The 19,964-nt window shown below is 45.3% G+C and overlaps 2 protein-coding genes across 3 annotated transcripts in view; one reads left to right on the top strand and one right to left on the bottom strand.

Annotated features, from left to right (window-relative positions):
* Positions 1–1,106: 1,106 nt before the first annotated feature.
* Positions 1,107–5,615, bottom strand: LOC144145745 (uncharacterized). Of its 2 annotated transcripts, XM_077677451.1 has the most exons (6): positions 5,330–5,615; positions 5,155–5,262; positions 4,725–4,780; positions 4,553–4,649; positions 2,534–2,631; positions 1,107–1,366 (listed from the first exon to the last, which is right to left on the bottom strand). In XM_077677451.1, exons 1-5 carry the CDS (start codon positions 5,419–5,421, stop codon positions 2,556–2,558), a joined length of 429 nt encoding a protein of 142 aa, XP_077533577.1. In that variant the 5' UTR covers positions 5,422–5,615; the 3' UTR covers positions 1,107–1,366; positions 2,534–2,555. The 2 variants fall into 2 exon arrangements, with proteins under 2 accessions (XP_077533577.1, XP_077533576.1); XM_077677450.1 differs by lacking the exon at positions 1,107–1,366 and having other exon boundaries at positions 2,499–2,631.
* A 244-nt stretch (positions 5,616–5,859) lies between these two features.
* The window catches only part of LOC144145744 (ATP-binding cassette sub-family C member 5-like), a 41,038-nt gene continuing 26,933 nt past the window's right edge, over positions 5,860–19,964 (top strand). The window contains exons 1-7 of the mRNA XM_077677449.1: positions 5,860–6,367; positions 8,876–8,971; positions 14,158–14,316; positions 14,406–14,550; positions 15,908–16,055; positions 17,635–17,717; positions 17,823–17,996. Coding sequence (XP_077533575.1) covers positions 6,219–6,367; positions 8,876–8,971; positions 14,158–14,316; positions 14,406–14,550; positions 15,908–16,055; positions 17,635–17,717; positions 17,823–17,996 — 954 coding nt within the window. The 5' untranslated portion in view covers positions 5,860–6,218. The remainder of the gene's footprint in view (positions 6,368–8,875; positions 8,972–14,157; positions 14,317–14,405; positions 14,551–15,907; positions 16,056–17,634; positions 17,718–17,822; positions 17,997–19,964) is intronic.

Here is a 19,964-nt window from a genome sequence, read left to right as displayed (position 1 = left end):
ATAAATGTACAATCTTGCTCTCGCAGCACCGCTAACGGCTAGTTTCATTTCGGTGGCTTGTGTCAACTCAGTTATACCTGTATTATTTTTATTTTAATAACAATGTTGAAAATTACAAATGCAAACTCTGCACAAATGATGGTCTGCGCAAATTCTGCGGAAATCATTCACAAATTCTGCACAAATGCTGAATAAAAACACCACCGTACAGATATGACCAAAGCGGGTTAACTCTAGTGCAAATAGCCATAAAAAGAAGTTGATCCATTAACAAAGTGCCAGAATTTCAAGAAACAATCAAAAACTCCAGTCAAGTGAAGACAAAATTCAGTTTTCTTTATGAAAGCTGCACTACACTGTATTAGTAAACCGTGTCCACCATAGAGTTTTATGTATGTATCTCTATGGTGTCCACATCTTGAATGCTTTTAGCTGGCTGCTCGGGCATAGCACTCTGGATTTGTTTGCTCTGCTCCATACGGAATCCCAATGATAATCCAGCAGTTGCTGGTGCGGTGTTGCTCTAACAAATATATTGTATAACAAATGCAGCAATATTTTCAGAGGCTTTATCTGTCTTGTGCATTGCAAACGCTTGTGTGATGATGTCTAAGCACTTACGATTTAGTGAATGTAAATGCACCAGTGTCCTATTGGTGGACATATCCTTTCCCCTTTGTGTCTCCCTATTGGCGGGAACAGCGCATGTCCAGTGGCACCATTGTGTCCTACCATTGTAGTCATCCCTTTCCCTTTGAATCTTTTCCGTCACTGTTAGTATTCCCTGTGCTTGAAAGCCTTGCCCTCTGCCCTTGTTGGTACCGTATCTACTCTATTAATGAAAAGTGCTTTGTTACTTGCCTCACTGCTACTTTTATAATTAGCCAGCCCAAATTACTGATGAAGGCCTGCGTATGTGTCTATATTGAAGGCCACAAAAGATGAAACAGAAACCATAAACGTCTTTATTAAACCGAAAACACGGCGCTTCAGCCAAATGTCAGAGCGCTGGGAATCATGGCAGTTGTATCTCTCGGCTCAATTCAGGCGCTGCGGCGTGAGAAGGCTCTGAAACGAGTTTGGCGCAACAGGGGCGGTTCGGTGCAGGTAAGCACATTTTGTGCTCAATGGCGCAAATGGCGCAGCTGTTCCACCCCTGCGTTTATGTTGTGTGCTGTCGTCTCTCGGCCACCACAACGGCGGATTTTCAACCTAAACTAACTGACGTTTATATATTTAAAAAGAAAACAGGTTTGTGGGCTCCTTTTTATTCCCTGTGCATGTAAGGTGCCAGTGGTTGCTGTCCTTTTCATTTTCAGTATTGAAAGGCAGGAAGGTTAACCAGGGAAGCGTCCGATTGGCTGCCCTACAGATGGGGTCGCGGGATTGAAGGAGAAAAGAAGGGTATATAAAAAAGGAGGCAAAGTGAGATGAATGGAAAAAAAATAAAGACAAAAGAAAGGATAAAACAAAACAGGTATACTGATTAAACACTCGTAATTTCCCTACAACTGTCCAAATGTACACCATACAAGTGCTGCAATGCGCTGCCACAGAAGGCTCTTCAGTGGCTTGATTTTATTGCACAATGGTGAATGGTGCTGCGGAGTAAGCACCAACGTGTTGCTGCAATGCTGCCACAGATGGCTCTTCAGTGGCTTGATTTTATTGCGCAATGATGGATGGTGTTACGGAGTAAGCACGAACGTGTTGCCAGTCGCCACCGCTTAGCAAAAGGACGGTGTCATCATCTACACTTCCTACACCGCACTTAGTTGAAAGATTGGAATAGCGTCCAGTCCGCTTACAACGAACACACCGGGACACGGGAATCGCTTTGTTGTATCCATTTTTTGCTATAGGTTGTATTCACTGGCGAGGAACGCATGCAGGCAACCATGTGAGTGCGCTGTCACTGGATACGCCGGGCTTTGCGGGATGGCGGTACTTGTCCGTGCTAAGCACTTGATGTGTGTTGGACATTCCAAACTTGAACTCAAAGTAATGCCTCGACTGCAATGTGAGTGCGATTAATAACATCTCTGATGACACCACCGCTGAAAGTCAGGTTGAAACAGAGCAGACGACGCATGCCGGTGCATTTTTTTTTCTGTGGCGGGCGGGCGCAGTGTCACAAGCCGTGCCATCTCCATGGCGCTTCGGCCATGTCTGTGGCCGTTTCTAGTGTTTCCAAGCTAAGAAATTGACAGCTAAACTTTTCAGTGAATACCATCTATATCTGGACCTAAAATAAATGAATACGAATGGTAACAGGAAACAAAGATTTGTTCTTTATAGCCAGGAGTTCATTGAAAGTACTGAATAAGCAATGAATAATAAAACGCAAAATATTTCTATTGCGCTAAATGCTGGAATGCCATCCGCTTACGATAGATGATCAGCTGGACTAACAAAGGAAGTCGCACATCACCTGCATTTTTTTTTATTTTGCTCTTGCAATATGGGTGCAACAGTGCTTGCACAGAGTATACAGATGATCCATGCAATAGATATTTAATTGAACAAAACTTGCTTTCAGTTTTATCCGGTCTTTGTCAGTCCTTGATGCCTGATTGGCCAAGCACCCACTCAGGTGTGACGGCAACAGCTGCGAGCATATCGTCAGTCACCCTGCAGAAAGAAGGATTCACACTGCATTGAATATTTACACCAATAGCACTTTTTCATTTTTCTTCACACGGTATGCTCTACTGCTTGTCAATAAAAGGCATCTGCATTCAGAGGTACAACTTCAATGAGCAAAGTGTCATTGCAAAAATTAAGATTTTTTCCACAATGGCTGTGGCGGGCTTTTCTTCCCTCCAAACTGGTGTTATAATCAAACTCTACTGCTGCGCAATGTCTTCAGATAGCGCCGTGGTGGTAAAGCCTTCTATGCTAGATTCTGGCTATCTAGAAAGGCTCTGAAACTTGTTTTGAACACAGCAAGAGAATTAGCACGCTGGTTTAAGCTAGGTGGTCAACAGCATCTGTGCCAAATGTTAATGTTTTTGTGTACAGCAGCAAGCCCACAGTTTCGCTACAAAGTTGGTAACCCCTTCCCTGTGCATTTGAATCACTGCCGTCATTCTGCGCATTATGGAGCAGTGATTCCTGCTATTTAACAGCTTTTTCATACATTTACGGCAAGTAACAGTCAGCAGGTTCTGTTGATTCCAGCATTTATTCAATTAACATGCATTCAGCATGCTAATTGTTTTGCTGTCCTTGTCACAGGACAAGGGCAAAGCTTTTCAAAATACGCACGTGTACTGCTTTTAAGCGCAATAATAATTAGCCCTGTCACATCCTGTGGGAACATTTTGTTGATGCTGAAAAGGCAGCCCATACATTTCACTGCATATTGTGGACCAAAACGTTTCATGACATCATATGCTCCCCTTGTTTTCAAATTGTGCGCGAAAAAATCACTGTGAAATCACCGGATGAAAAGAGAAGTTTACCATCACCTACCACCAGATAACTAGCCTTGCTACAGTGCAATGGGCTCTCAGCTTCAGACAAGCAAAAATGTGCGCCCATTGTGTCGACGAGATACAGCTCCTGATGCTTACAGATGAAACCAGAAGTGATACAATCTGTCGGACTTGCCAGCAAAACGTTTTTAAAGTCAGGTGCAATGCCGAAGCACATGTGCTGTAATTATAGGAGGAGAAAACTTCATTCCGTACACAACAGACGTCATTGCCATAGCGTCAATCATATAAAGTGCAGTTTTAGGGGCTTCAGATAAGTGGCGGGCAGCAAGGGGGGAGTGCGTACATTGAGGCACCCCAATGACCAAGGCTCTGAAACTGGACGTATGCACGGCCATACTCATCTGGTTCTAAGCCATTGTTACACTGCCAGCTGGCTCAGGAGAGAATAACTGATTGCAATCACAAAATTCCTCGGGAGTCAATCACTCGGACCGCGCTGTGTGAAACCCTGTACATTCATTCTATAGTGGCTAACAGCATCAGCCAATCAAAGCGCAGCCTACACAGGCTTGCAGCCAGCCGCCAATCAGAACGTATCAACCAATCAACGAGCTGCATTCATGCTCTAAACCACTGCCAGTTGCTGGGACATGCTCGAAGCAGTCTCCACCGCCAAGGTAGCAGTGACAACAGCGCCGTGATGCTATGTCTTTTAGCTTCTCTTAACAGCTAAACTACATATGAAGTACAGAAGGTACCAGAATGGCACTGAACGTTGGTGTTTCATTACACCACCACAGCAACAGTGGGCTTTATTCCCACACTGTGCAAAATTAGGAAATAGACGGTGACCATGCTGCATGCAGGTAGGCAGAAATTCATTTTATGGCTTGCTGAGCAGTTGTAATAGAAAAGGTGCACGAAGAGAGCCCATAAAGCGAGGACACAAAATGCCGTTGCTATCACTACTTTGTGTGATGGCGCAAAACCTCGCTCCACAAATTCTGATAATTGGGCAAGCTTTTGGCATAACTCTCTCTGCAAAAGTTAAGGAGTACACATTCGCTAGTGACAAAGCATAAGAAAACAGCCGGTGATGTCTCTGAGCTCACTTTTCTTTTGACTTCTTGGGCTTCTTGCGGCGCGGCTGCACTTGCGGTTCTTCAATGTCGACCACTTGCACTGTAGAGTCGGTAAAAAGCCTAATACCTGCACGGAAAGAAAAAAATGATACAGGTTGTAAGAAAACACCCACAGAAGAAGGAAGCTATAGCGGAGACTTGCCTGTGTCACAATGATGATCTTGGGTTTCAGTTTCCCTCGAAACTACCTTGATTTGTCTGCACATAAAAAATAGAGACCAATTTTAAGGGAGTGCGGTGGGGGCGATAGCCAAAAAACCTGCGTTGAGCTTGCAGTGTCAAACTACCACTTGAAATGTGTTGCCAACGTTCTTGCACACAGAATACGCCATGTGAAGTTTGCTGGCAAGCTGTCACCTGATCCACACGCCCATAAACCATCAGATGGTTGCAGTGGTGGAACCAACGCACTACTTGCCTCAAGCGGGCCTGTCCTACGGGCAATGTTGAACGGTTTGGGGGCCTAGCTTTTTTTTTTTAGAGTCACGTTTGAGACACAGTTCTCAGCAGAACGCCAAATAAACAGCAGTGTTTCAATTCGTCAAATACTAAATAGAAGACACTGCACTTACTTGTCAAGGCTACTCGCCAAACTTTTCGCCAAGAAGTTTCTGCACTCTGCTGACAGGTCTGTTATTATTGTCCCTCCATCATTCAACGCACCGCCGGTTTCTGGAACACTGCAGAGTAATAGGAACAGCATACGGCAGAAGTCCCAGTTTGTTCAATTCGTTCGGAAGGTAGTACCTTTTTGGCGGCCTTTTTTTGACGATTGCATCTGCTGTTATAGCCGCTTCTCGCAGCCGTTCATCGCACTCGTCGGAGCTACTGTCAGACATTAGTACTACGATTGGGGTGCCGCACTACTGCCCGGCTTGTGTTAAGGCTCCTGGTACACTTTAAATTCGTTCAACTGTACATTCAACATGCTGACCTGCTGAGCTGCGGTCTGAATCGATGTACTGCTACACTATTTTCACCTTTTAACACAGGCGCCATATTGACCACGTGCTGGCCCTGGATTTGGCTCCTACTTGATTGAGCGAAGACAAAAAACAAGCCAGTGAAAACCTTTTTGCGATTGTCTTATTTGTGCGTATTCGAATAACTTGAATATAACTTCAAATATTTTAACATTAAGTATAATTTATAGTAGTGTTCCGGCGGTTGCATTATAGCAAATGAAAATTTTATTCCGACCGCAGCGCCTCTCTTTTTGTGTATGTTTTTTAAGCAAGGTAAAAACAGCCAAGCCGAGATATCTCTATGCTAAGCGAGCCAATCCAGCGCTATTCGCCGGCGCTCGCTCGATGCGCTCGAGGTCGCGCGGCGCGAGCAGCTCGGTTTCCTTTTCTTGCATGCGTCGTCGTCGCCAACGTACCGGCTCAGCGACCTTGATGTTACCATTGATATAATGGCTTCTGTGTGGTAGATAGCCCAAATTTTCAAACGCTGCGCTTCTCAACGCACATTCGATTAGACGCGGCAGTCGACATTTCGTCTGAATTAAGAGATCGTGATGTGCTGGAGTTCCGAACCGATGTCCCTCGTCTTCAACGGCGGTGAGCGCGCCTGAACCATTTGCAAGACAAACGTGTTTTGAGAAGAAGAACACGTTACGCAATACTTGGAGACAATGGCGGCAACGAAGACCAGCAGGCCTGCGACGGACCTTCACAAATGGATGTCCACAGGCTCGCTGTTCCTTCCTTACGGCACCGCAGAAGACTACGCGCAAGTCGACGAAGACTCCGCTGACGGCAGGACGTGTAACATGGTTAACGCGTAAGTATGAGCTTGAAACAACTCCGCTTCTTGCGCAAGATAAGAGGAAAGTCGGCATATGCGGGGCAGTAAATTGATCCCTCGCACGCACGGGTTAACGAGGTCTGAATGAACTACGTTGCCGAATGGGTGTTCTGTGAGCGGGTTTCGGATCGCGAGTGTCCCTCAGATGCACAGCGCCCGCTTTTGGCAACTCGCCACGAATCTAGCAAGTGGTGATCTCGGTTTCTGCGATGGGTGCGCGCGCTCAAATTGTATTTTTTCCCCTCTGCTTCATCATAGATATCTTTATGTGCTCTCTCGCCTTTTCCTTCCAGCCTTGGAGATAAGCTGCTCAGAGATCTTCGTAAGAAACGAAAAAGAGTGCACGGAAAGGAAGAACCTATAGCCGTCACACCGGCGTCACTTTTCGTACTTCGCTCGCTTTCGCGTATTGTTACACCGAGCCGGCGATCCCTCGCACTCGATATCAATACACCGCTATCTCTCCGCGCACGCTGCCGACATCAATGCGGAAACACAATAGCATAGCGCATTATGTTCAGATGTTCCTGGCGCTGCAGATGTTCTGTGACACTTCTAGTGCCTTCGCAGCAGCCCATCCTTCAGCTTCAAATTTTTCTTTTCTATTTCTTTCGGTATTCCCGTCCTGCGTAGTAAACTTCAGTTGTTAGACCAGCGCCTTCCCTGTGTTTCCTCACTCTTGTTTTTGCTCCGCTGGCTTCACTCGGGAACTGTCGCTAGAAACTCGCCCAGCTTGCAACACTTCGAAAGATGTGTCACGTTTCCGTCGGGCTGGCGAGCGACGACGTCTGCTTGATTTAGGCTGCAATGTTTTCATCTCACGTTTGCGACGCGTACTACGCAGCGACCGAGCTTGTGCAACTGGCCCGCGCTGCTAGTATAGGTAATTGCTGGTTAAAATTCAGCCGCACTGTTTTGAGAAGAAATGGAATGATCGCCTTAGCAGATAGAGGGCAGTCAGGCGCAGTAACATGCAAAGGGCGAAGCAGTACAGCTCTGTCATGTGAGAATAATTTTCTTGATTAGGAGCCAACAGTAACATTCTGGTACTTAGAGCTTGTCCTAAAAAGCACCTCAACAAATCTGGCGTGGTATGATTTTTCACGGAGGAATTGATTCCTTGAGAATCCATGTAACCGAGGTGTACGGGCGACCTCTGGTTTTCAAGCTTTGTGGGGAGGTTTTAGGGTTCCTGGAGCAGCAGGTAGTTTAGGAATCCTGCTAAAGGCCCCCTGCAACAATTTTTTGAGCTTGTAAAGAACCTATAAATACGGGGAATAAACGAGCCTGTTTCCCTAGATTAGGGGCCACTAAATATCTGAATTACAACTTTGTGCACATCAGACATTTCAGAACTCCAGCAGTCTTTCGTGAAGTTGTGTTGTCACAGGGGACATATCACTGCTATCGGCCAGCCATTGTAGATGGCTTAATATATGTAAAAAAAAAAAATAAAAATAAAAAAAAGCGGCCGAGAAATTTATTTTTAAGAATAGCGTGGCCAAGGCTGTACAGGTGCATCCTGATTGATTGATGATTGATTGTAGGGTTTAACGCGCCGACGCAACGCAGGCGATGAGGCGCGCCGTAGTGGAGGGCTCCGGATTAATTTTGACCACCTGGGGATCTTTATCGTGCGCCGAAATCTCGTACACACGGGCGTTTTTGCTTTTCGCCTCCATCAGAAAAGCGGCCGCCGCGGCCGGGAATCGAACCCGCGACCTCGTGCTCAGCAGCGCAACGCCTTAGCCACTGAGCCACCGCGGCGGGTACAGGTGCATCCTATTGGCTTTGTCAAAAAAACAATTTTTAAGGAATTGACTGCAGCTTACTGCATGTTAGCACATTAGCTATAAGATACGTCCTGAAGAGCATAGGCCGCACGCTCCCATATTTCCTTCAACATTTAACATCTGTACCTAGAGCTAAACAACATAAGCAATAAAATGCCAGCCTTGTGCAAAATTTGACTGCAAACACACAAGCAGCTTCGACAGAGTCAACCTTTGAAGTTTTCGTAATAGGGATGCACCACACTGCAGTCATTGCAGTTAAAATTTAGAAGCTACGGCGGGAAATGCTGTACGGTCATCGATACCCACCGTGCAACCAAACAGAGCAACTGTTACATATACTTGTTGAGGGCAGTTTTCTTGCTCTTTGTGTAGCTGGTGTCAGAATAGGTTGCAGTAATCTTGGCAGCTGGTCCAGTGAAACAAGACAAGTTGTCTGAAAGTGCATTCTCCAAGTCTCCTTTGCTGCACAGGGAAGCGTTACTTAAGCAAAAATTATTTTTTTTTTAAATAGAGTAGAGGAGTGAGTGGATAGTAATGGGGCCTGTCGAGTGTGGGCAACAGCTCATAAAAACCGTAGCTGTTCTTGACCATCTTTGTCATTATTGCATCGTTTTTGCACTGCAGAAGTGTCGAGAAACATGGAAGTGGCGTCTGAAGAGAGGTTTAACTGTTTGCCCCTTCCTTTCAGGGACTCCATGGACTTTGACACATTCAAGGTCAATGAAGGCTTATCCAAGTACAAGGATGCCTTAAAGGTGCTCATTCCAGTCCGTCCTCAGGCCAAGTGAGTTCTTTCACCGTGCCAATTTTATCAGCCTATTCATTCCACCGTTAGCCTGTTCGCATTCTGCTGAGCTTCTAGCCCCCAAGGCTGCTCGGGCATCCCACAGGGGGAAGAGTCGGTGGCTAAAGCATTCGCAGTTTTGTGCAAAGCCTTTGATTCAAAAGCAGCTGTAATTAGCCTCTTCTGTAATGGATGCAAAAAGGGGAAAAAAAAAAACGGTCTGTGTAGATGCACATAAAAAAAAAGACAAGTGAAAAGAGGTGGGAAAAGTACTAAACCCGAGCGCCATCATTCAAGGTGTTGTTTGAGTATTTGGGGATTGGATTCAGTTGGGTTATTACAGCAGCACAAAAATAGACTGGGATACAAGAGGAGGCATATGACGACACAGCGCTGGTTGTTTGCCTCCTGTTTTGTCATCACCCATTTCGTGCTGCTGTAAGAATGATGCACCATCACTTTGTCCAGGTTGCCACAGTGAGGCATTGTTTTTATTATTTTTTTTTTTTCGCATGGTACTACCAAACAATAAAAAGCTCTACTTAAACAATGTGGTGGCCTTGACCTCACAGGATGTGTTGCAAAAACATGGGCTTAATTCCAGCCCTAGCCTGAGTGCGATGGTTTATAACGCCAAACAATGCGCTTTTTTTTTAATTTTTTGGCGGGCACACTAAGTTCAGTGAAGGTTGTCTTGTAACTTTTTAAAAAATTGTTTAAATCAAACAATTTTTAGGGTAATTGTGTTGCAATCCCTATGCATTGAAATACTAAACCTCGTTTCCTCTTTATTTGTCCATTTTTTTTTAATGACACCACCATAGGTACCAAATTGGTATCAAATTCCTCCCACAGGAAAAAAGGGCTGCAAGAAGGCCAGTGGGTTCTACAATCCTCAATGAATTGTGGCTGGCATGGAATGTGTGGGCTCATGTGAAAGGCACCCTCAAATGCAATTGGAATAGCAGCTTATGAATTTAAGCAGATTTTTTCACCCTATAGGGCTTTAGTTTTTAGTTAACACATTTGTGCTGGTCCGTTATAATTGGAGAACCACCGTCAGGCTCGGGGTAGTTGGCAAAACCAACTTCACTTTAATTCTCGAACTGTCTGTCCACCTTTTTTGGAAGCACCTGTACATTCTATGGCAGGGCTCACTGCAGTATTTTTTGTATTACTGCTGCACAGCATTCACATTTCCTGAAAATGAATGACGGGAAAGTTTTTTTGCCAATGGGAGTGACTTGTGGCAGTTAACCCACCATATCTGGGGCTTTGAAAGGGGGAGGCAGAGATGCGCAAGAGGCACAAATGCAGACATGCCAGGCTACTATCGCTGACACTTTGAATTCCTTGCATGACCTTTTGCCACTTGTTTGTCACCTTCCAAGCAAAAAGTGCGTTGACTGCACATCCAGATTGCACCTGATGCTGGGGTTAGCAGCCTTTTGCCGTTAAAAAAATAAAAATTCATCGCAAAATATTTGAGATGCACTACATTTGTTCTTTGTATCAACAGTGCCGGTACGGTCGGTGACACTGCACTGTTTGGATCCAACCGTTTATTGCAGCAACATTTTGGTTCTGCCAAAAGCGCAGTTATTTCCTGTCGCTGAAGTGAATAAAGGGTCTGGTCCGGGTACGTGGAAGCAGAATAGCTGTTTCTCATTGTGAAAGGAAGCGATCCTGTGAGGTTTGGCACGAAAACAGTTTCTTGTTGTTGCGAAGGGCTGCGTTGGATGTTTGCACGAATGCTACGATGATTGATGGGTACCAGCTTCTGCAGCTGCAGCGTCGGACGAAAAGTGTGTGCCAACACTTGCCAGCTAGTCTTGGCTGGGCCTAGACATTTCCCCGTCTTTCTTTCACTCCAACTTCTCTCTCTCTCTCTCTCTCTCTCTCTCTTCGTAACCTTTTCTAAAGGCAGCTTTGGTTTGTTATCGCTTTCAAGGACATAGCAACTGCGTTTCGGTAAAGCTGAAGGTCGCTAATGGCTTCTCTTTGTGTGTTGAGGTGAAAAGACAGCTGTTCTATGCAAAATAATTGCTATTGTGATGGCTCGGGTTTCAAGTCTGGGGAGGTTTTGTTTGTTCTCTTGTTTCAGGGGCTAGTTTCTGGCGCATCATGGCCATTGTTACTGATGATGCATGTGCGGGCAAGGTTAGGCTGTTTGTATTTAGCCCCAAGTAAGGAAAGGGGGGGGGGGGGGGTGTAAGCCATGGAAATGCTCATTTGTTATGAACATCACATTATAAAAGTAGTACATCACCATGCAGAGGTTTTCTTTCCCCTGCAGAACACTTTCTTTTTAGCTGTTTAAAAAACACGTGCCACATATTTTCGTTACTAAACATTGTTTCTTGGTTTGCTTTCTTTATGGTATTCTTCACAGTAGTGATTGTTTGGAGGCAGAAAGGAATTACGAATAAGCAAGCCCAAGTTTGTGTCAGTAAAAATTCCTGGCATATACTGTGATGGAATTTGTGTTTCACTCTCATGCTTCTAAATTCAGCCAAAAGGGAAAATAATAAGCCATTGGCCTTAGCCGTAATTTTATATAGTACACCGCTTACGCGTTCCAACTTCGAATACAATGCCCCAAGTGTTCCACCTCAAGAACACCAGCTTATTTGTAGTCAATGCCCTGCTTAAAGATGAATGGGGGCCGGAGCAGTCTCTCTGATCGTGGAAATTCTCATCTTTCTTTGTTTATGGTTCTACCAAAAACGGGAAGGAGTCTTTTGACTCTCTTCACCCTCATGGTCTCTTCTTTTAACCTGAGAGCTTTGGCTGTGTAGTAAGGACCATTTAGTATCTTGTTGTAGTGGGCCTCCGCAACCATAAGTAAAGCAGTGCAGCGGCTTCTAGTTTTCGAGTCATGACGCTAGCAAGCCACTAGTTCATATATTGCAATGCAGTGTCGATGCCAGCTGCACGCCAACCGAGCTGGCATGATAAGGGAAGGTCAGGCTCATGTGGAATCGCATTACCAAACCATGTGCCATACATCTTGCGTGGAATGCTTGAGTTGCAGTTGTTTCCGGCTTGTTGCAGTAGTTTCTTTTTGTGCTTGGAAGCAGGAGAGACTCACAGGTGCTGGAGGGCTCAGGGACTGTGACAAATCTGCAGCAGCTTCTTTTTTTTTTTTTTATCACTTCTTCTCTTTTTTAAAAAAATTTTAAATGCGACAGCATGCGTGCGGTGAACTTCTTCCGCATTTTTGACATGTGTCTGGCACTTACTCATGGCCCTCCCCCACAACCTGCAACTGGGAACATCTGTCTGGATGCGAGCTGACAGATTGTAATCTGACAGGCGTTGTGACAAATGGACGGGTGGAGGCGTTTAATAAGAAATATTTTCCTGCTGCACTCATACCTTTCATTATGAAGTAGTTGGCTTTGTCACCTGACAGGAAGTGGGGAGCAGTTTCCTTTCCTTCTTACGTACAGTCAGCACATTTTTTGTGGGAATTCCCTTTCAAATTTTCTGCCCTTGTATCCAGTGTGCTGCGTTCAGCCCTACAGGTCCCTGTTATAGGGGTGGCAGGGCTAAGGCTGAGGTGGGCCAGGGCGACACTGGTGCATTTTCGATCCTGTCTTTTTGCTGGGTGGGCAGGGAACGCAGCAGTCAAGGCCCCTGTGCTCTTTCTCAATTCTGGTTGCCCGTTAGTGTTCTGTGTTAGCGTCCGAGAGCTGTGCATTTTGCAGTGCTTCACACTTTGTACGAAAATCGCTGTTCACTCCTGCACACAGTTGGCCGTGTGTCATTTCATGCCTTGGACGGTGTCAGCTTTGCATTAATGAAATGTGCCGGTGAGGTTGAGGGTGTGCTGAACCATTGTCTGGAGGCCCGTCTGGCCTTGGCTATTGTCCTGTGTTGTTACAATAATCAAGCTGACTTCCTCACGGGCAAGGAAAATAGAAACATCCCCTCGGTGGGGCACTCCCCAGCCCCTATTATTAATGCGAGAGCATCAAATAGCCTGCCCATTGTGTTTTTGAAAAAGTTAGCGTCCAGTGTTGTTGTCATGGACAAAAAACCGCTCCTTTAGGAGCGTTCCAAATCATGAGGAATTCTGCACTCTATAGCGCAAGTTTCGTGCTAGAATAGAAAGACTGCTTTGTCCTGATGGCAATGATGCCAATTTTATTGAAAACATCAAGGAAATAATGAACATATTAGGGAAAAGGGGTGCAGCAATGGCTACTCCACACACTTTCCGTCAATTTCTCGATTACTTTGCAGAATCTAGTTTATGGGATTTGTGGTCGCCAACCTAAGCCGTTGCCAAAAACCATGGCTAAGCAATCGCAGTGGGGCCTCTAGTTTCGTTTGATTGTATTACTAGAATGCTAACGTGTGGTTAACACAGTGATGACTGTTTTTAGTGCTGGCCTATACTACGTCACATTTGCCCGTTTCACATCACTGTAGCATTAAATTTGAAAGTTTTTCAGTACTTCTTGCTTTTTCTCAGTTAAAAAATGTCTTTTGTGGCTGCAGTGAAGCTGAGTGAGTTACCAAAAGACAGTCGTTTAAATTGAACAAACATGTATTTTGTCTTCATGGCTACTTTAATTAACCCTCTGTGGTCTGTTGTCAGGCCATGCCCGACAATGCAAAACAGCCGTTGCGGTCCGTTTTCTGGATATGTCCGACGTGGGTGTTCAAGGTTAAATTTCGCAGTTTTTTCCCTGCGTCGTGCCTCCAAAAGAAAATTGCGTTCCTCCATCAGTTAGTGATGACAGTGATTCGGCAGAAGTGAGTGACAAAGACCATGACGGAAGCACCGGGCGAGCTTCGCATTTTGTTGAAAGACAATTAATAGGTGGGGAAAACTTTTTTGCCTGGCATCTAGATGTTTCCGTTGTCAGTAGTTTTATTTGGAGGAACACACGGCTGCAGAACCATGCGGAGAAATAGCAGTAAAACGTGCAGTACCACCGCTACCTCATTCAACAACTGGTGGGTGATCTGAGGGCTCGAGCACTCAGATCACCCACATATGGAGTGCGAGGAAGGGACGAGCCATATTATCTACAAGCTTCCACGTCGAAGCAGCAAGGATTGTGCTGCTTGTAGCGATAGATAAAGAAAAGGAGGCAGGACGGAAAGTAGTTGGCAAAGTGGGAAGATGTGGTGCCTTGATGGCAGGAGGTGACTGCCCCCTCTCGTTCACCCAGGGACAAGCATGAGATGCCAACACGCAAGGCGGGCCTCTTCTCCTTTGTCTCGCTCGTCTGGATGACCAAGCTGATGTGGAAGGCGTACCGACGGGGGATCCACCAGGAAGACCTGTGGCAGATGGCGCCCACCGAGTCGGCCGAGGTCAACGTCAAGAGGTCGCTTCCCCCTCTACACTCTCCTCCTCGCTCTTTCCAGCCTCCCTTTTTTTCTCCTCTGACTCTGTTGCCTCGTCCTTACTCGACAGGCTCGAGCGATTGTGGAAGGACGAGCAGCTGCTGCAAGGGGACAAGGCTGAATTTTGGAAGGCAGCGGCCAGGTTCTGCAAGACACGGGCGATCGTTGCCGGCTGCTTCATCTGCCTCGGCATGACCTTTCAGTTCCTAGGACCCGTGAGTGAACGGTGTTTTAATGCGTGGCATTCTTGGCCGAGTGCCCCCACCGCCGGGACTGTGTAACGCCGTGCATTTCCACAAAAATGCAGATATCGCGAAAGTTCCACCTGTAATTGCTATAATGGCGTAAATGGAGATGACTGGTAGCACGAAATTTTTAAAAACAAAAAAAGAAGACAAATATTAAAAAAATTACAGAAAATGGTTAACCGTGTAACGGCCTGCATTTCGGCAATAATGCAGATTTTGCGAAAGTTCCATATAACATAAATGGATATACTAATTGGTTGGACGAAATTTTGAAAAACTAAAGAATAAGAAAAATATTAAAAAATTATGGAAAATGGCAAAACGTATGATGCATGGCATTTTCACAATAATGCAGATTTCACGAAAGTTTCACCTGTAATCATTATAATAATAGAGATGGAGATAATTGGTCGAACGAAATTTTGAAAAACTATAAAAATCAGAAAAATATTAAATAATTACGGAAACTGGCAAACCATGTAATGCCCTGCGTTTCCACAATAATGCAGATTTTGGGAAAGTTACATTGGTCTAACAAAATTAAAAAAATAACAAAAATATAAAAAATAACGAAAAATGGCAAATCGTATAGCGACCTGCATTTCCACAATAATGCAGATTTTGTGAAAGTTCCACCTATAATCGTTATATTAGCGTAAATGGAGATAGTTGGTCGGACAGGATTTAGAAAAACCTAAAAATTTAGCTGGAAGAAACTGACACTCAAGACAGGCAGCATAAGAATGTTATGCATCTGTAGATAATTCTCGGAATTTCTGCAGCATTTTTTTTTTATCCCCCTCTCTCCCTCCACTTGCTTGGCTTTGAAGAAGGCTGCTTTTGTAATGTTTGGTATTCTCTACTGAGTGGCTGTTGCACCGTGCTTGTCCTGAAAAGCATCGAGTGTTTGCTTGAAGAATGGGGAAGGTCTGAGGTGTAAGCTCTTAATTTATTATTACGTATGTTCTAATGCTTTTTTTAGCATGCTGCCAAGGGGTGCATCCTTGACTCAACAGCAGTGCGAAGGTGGTGTTTGGCCACGTTCATGAATTCGGCAGGGAAAAACATTTGCGCTTTGAAATAAGTGAAAATGTTTCTGCAGAGCTACAATTTTCTGCAAAAAAAGATCATTTCACAGGAAGCCTGTAGAACTGCCACTGCAAAGATTTGTTAAGCCTCTTATCTGCATTGTACCTACAGCACATACAGCCAAGTTGTATCAATTTAAAATTCAGCCGGGACTCTCCAGCTTGGAGCTGCTTGGCAGTGGTACACCTGTGACAGGAGGTGGGGGTCATGGCCAGGTCCTGTGTATCTGTTTCAGGCGGTGGTGCTGCGGGCAATCCTGTCGTACCTTGAGGACTCCAGCACCCAGCTGAGCACGGGCTTGTTGCTTGCCCTGAGCCTTGTGGGCACCCAGCTGATGCGCTCGGGCTGCCTGAGCATGTCTTGGGTGATTGGCGCTCATACCGGTGAGGCTGCTACCCCCCCCTTGTCCCTCCCAAGCTCCTCTGGTCCTCGCTAGCGTCACCGCTCCACTGCTGATAGCTTTTGAACCCCGAACTAGAATGGCTGCTTTTGCCGCTGCTCTCCTTGTGCAACTGGGTGTTCATTTTAATGTTCCTGGGTGTTGTTAGTCATGCTGGGGGCAAAGACAGAGAGAGAGAAGGGGATGTGGGCAGAGGAGATAGGTTTCTGAGCACGAAAGAAAGTTAGTGCGCTGCCTCGCTCAGTCATCCCCACGCAATGAATGCGTAACTGACTTTTCTTAATTAAAGAGAAAGGTTAATAAGTCTGCCTTGTTTCTGCTTATCTGCGAGACACTTCAGTTTGGTTTATTGTTTCGTCTTGTATCTCGCAAAAACTACATTGACCCACCAAGGTGGCTCGGTGGCTGAGGCATTGTGCTGCTGAGCAAGAGGAGGCGGGTTCGATTCCCAGCCGCGGCGGCCTCTTTTCAAATATGGGCGAAAAGCAAAAAGGCCCGTGTGTATGAGATTTCGGCGCACGTTAAAGGTCCCCAGATGGTCAAAACTAATCCGGAGCCCTCCACTCCGGTGCGGCCCGCGGCGGCCGCTTTTCTGATGGAGGCGAAAAGCAAAAACGCCCGTGTGTACGAGATTTCGGCGCACGATAAAGATCCCCAGGTGGTCAAAATTAATCCGGAGCCCTCCACTACGGCGCGCCTCATCGCCTGCGTTGCGTCGGCGCGTTAAACCCCACAATCAATCAATCAATCAATCACTCCGGTGCGGCGCCTCTTTGCCTGCCTCGCGTCTCATCACCTGTTTCATCGCCTGCCCGTTAAATCCTACAATCAATCAAGCAAGCAAAAACTACATTGCACAGGGGTGATTTATTTGGCACTGAAACGCTGCGACACGTTTGCGTTGAGCATGCATTGAGTGTGCACGCATTGCATGTTTTGCTCGGACAGCAAAGGGTACAAGTTGCGAAATTACCAAGTTGTACCAGAAAATACTGCAAGTGGTACGAGTTGCGAGATGGCCTGGGATGGCATTGCCTGTCTTAATGATTTCGCTGTTTTTTGCCTTATTTTGGAAATTCAGCATGCAAGAGCCATATACAGTAAAACCTCATTATACAAGAGACACTGCCAGAAGAAACATTCTGTTATAAGAGACATTTGAATGAAATGATTTGAATTATTTGAATGAGACTTGGTTGGGTTTCCTACTTTTAGCAACATCGCGTGCAAGAGACCTTTGCTACAAGAGACATGTTTTGCGGGTCCCTTGAGCGTCTCTTGCTATGAGGTTTTACTGTATTTGTTTCCTCAGTGAGGTAGTCTCTCAATCTAAACAAACCTGTAGTTTGTCTTTGGGGTCCCATTATAAATATTTGCGAACTTCCCACAGGATTCTTGTTGCTTTCTGCCCTAACTTCGCCGCAAAAGCATCTTGTCGTCTGAGTAAGACTGCTTTTGTGTAAAATGGAAGCCTATGAGAAAGTGTTTGGCTTGCATAAAGGCTGCAAACAAAACTTCAACATTTCCTGCATGTGTCAGTGCGCTCTGTATGTGTTTTTCAGCCATCAGGCTGCAGGGCGCCTTGCAGCTTCTCCTCTACAGAAGAATGCTCAAGGTTCGGTACGAAGAAAAACACTCGGGTCAGGTCAGTTCATTTTACAGTGTCTAACTCGAGCATTTTTCCAATTCAATCGCGCACACGGGAAAGGGTCCGTGCTGTGATGAACGCTGCGTCGACGCACTTTTCCAGGTCATCAACCACTTCACGAACGACATAGAGCGGATATTTGATGCCGCCATGAATGGGACGCTGATGCTGGGCACCCCAGTGATGTTCACCCTCACCATGGTGTACAGCTGCTACTTGATTGGGCCCTGGGCACTGGTGGGGAACCTGGTGATACTCCTCTTCTACCCCATCATGGTGAGTGCGCTTTCAGTGCACTGAGCGGGGCAGATTGGTCTTAGGCCTTAGAGCCAATTTCTTTAATGCGTAGCATTCTTTGCCGAGTACTCCCACCGCCAGGACCGTGTGACGCCCTGCATTTCCACTAAAATGCAGACGTCGCGGAAGTTTCACCTGTAATCGCTATAAGAGCGTAAATGGAGATAACTGGTCGCACGAAATTTTGAAAAACTAAAAAATAACAGAAATATTGAAAAATTATGGAAAATGTCAAAAGGTATACCGCATGGCATTTCCACAATAATGCAGATATCACGAAAGTTCCACCTGTACCCTTTGTAATGGTAGTGTTAATGGACGTAACTGGTCGAACGAAATTTTGAAAAACTAAGGAAATAATGAAAATATAAAAATAATTATGGAAAATGGCGAACTGTGTAACACCCTACATTTCCACAATAATGAAGTTTTCGCAGAAGTTTCACCTGCAATCGTTATAATGGCGTAAATAGAGATAATTGGTCAGACAGGATTTACAAAAAAACAAATTTTGATGGAGAAAACTCACTCACGGCAGGCAGCATAAGAATGCTACGCATTAGTAGATAATTCTCCGAATTTCTGCAGAACTTTTTACTCACAAATTTTAATGAAACTTATGGAGTTTTTTGTGTTACATTACAAATCTGCAATGAAATTTTTTGAAAGTTGATTATTTTTTGGGATACCAATGATTAATTGAAATTATTTTGGGTAACAATTACAAAATAACCATGCCATACAGATTGGCAATTACCACGTGGCTAGGCAGACAAAGGAATAAAAAATACAACGTTGGAAGAACTTTTTTGATTTAGCTATTTTTGGTCATTTTACAACACACTGAACTTCACTCCTCCTGTGCTCTGCCAGAAATGGCTCACAGGTGGTGTCAGTTGAACACAATAATAATTTTCAAAAGCCTCCATTTGAAAAACTTGTTTCCAACATTGTATTCTCCACACACTTAGTTATCAGAAGCAAAAAAAATTACAGTTGTACCTGCTCTGGGTGCCGAGATATCCCAGGACGAAATGCTAGCTTTGCATCGCAAGACAAGCGCTGTTTTACCATTGAATTCTGTGCGAAGTGAACTGTAGAGTGCACTTTAAAATGCTCTTTACAATAAAATATGGTGCCTTTTGATGTGGAAATTCGCAGACTGATAAAAAAATGGCCGCAGATGCAGAAAATGCTATTTTTCGGAAAATAATTTTTTGGCCCCCAAGACCCATCCGCCGCCTTAGAGGTCAACTGCACTCAAATTTCACATCTAACAAATTTATTTTTAATGCATAGTAAGTACCCTCAAATTGGCTGGGACACAAGTGGTAGCCCCGTGAAACGCCTCATTAATCAGTCAGAAGCGTTTAAAAAAGCTCCACCGCAGACCACGCTGCACCTACCGGCGGATTGCATAAACAGCCATGGTGCACCTGTGACATTCCAGCCAACGGGGGCTTCTTCCTCTGGCCAGCAATTCAGCTGGAGTACCGGTCGAACTCAGCTGCGCACGCTTCACCCATTTGCTGCCCCGCGCGCACGTACAGCTTACACGCAGACTTTCTCCCGAGCTGGTGACCGTCCGGCCACTCGCTGGACGGCTGCAACGTCACTACAATGGCCGAGTTCTCCTCGGTTTCTTTTTCAAAATCGCTGATTTTTGCTGGCCGCTTGCGGCGTCCACGCACGTATTTCAGCTGTTGTATTTTGCATGTTGCTTTCTTTTTAAGCAGACTATACGGAAATAGGGTTTTCAAGAGGTCGAAATTTTGAATGCAGTTTGCTTTTAAGCACAGCTGCTGTGAAAAGAGCTCACTTGCTCGCTCAGCATAGTTTGATGGGGCAGTTAAGATGCTCTGCCTGCCATACTGCATGGTGGCGGTTCTGAACCACGGATTCTGTGATGCCCATCATGAACTAGGGGTGGGGACAGGTGTGGAAGAG

This window comes from Haemaphysalis longicornis, unplaced genomic scaffold (genome assembly GCF_048455015.1).
Source record: "Haemaphysalis longicornis isolate Haplotype H1 unplaced genomic scaffold, Haemaphysalis longicornis Haplotype H1 scaffold_7, whole genome shotgun sequence".
Classification (NCBI taxonomy): Eukaryota; Metazoa; Arthropoda; class Arachnida; order Ixodida; family Ixodidae; genus Haemaphysalis; species Haemaphysalis longicornis.
The sequence above is the reverse complement of the archived record's forward strand: the minus strand, read 5'-3'. Positions and strand labels throughout refer to the sequence as shown.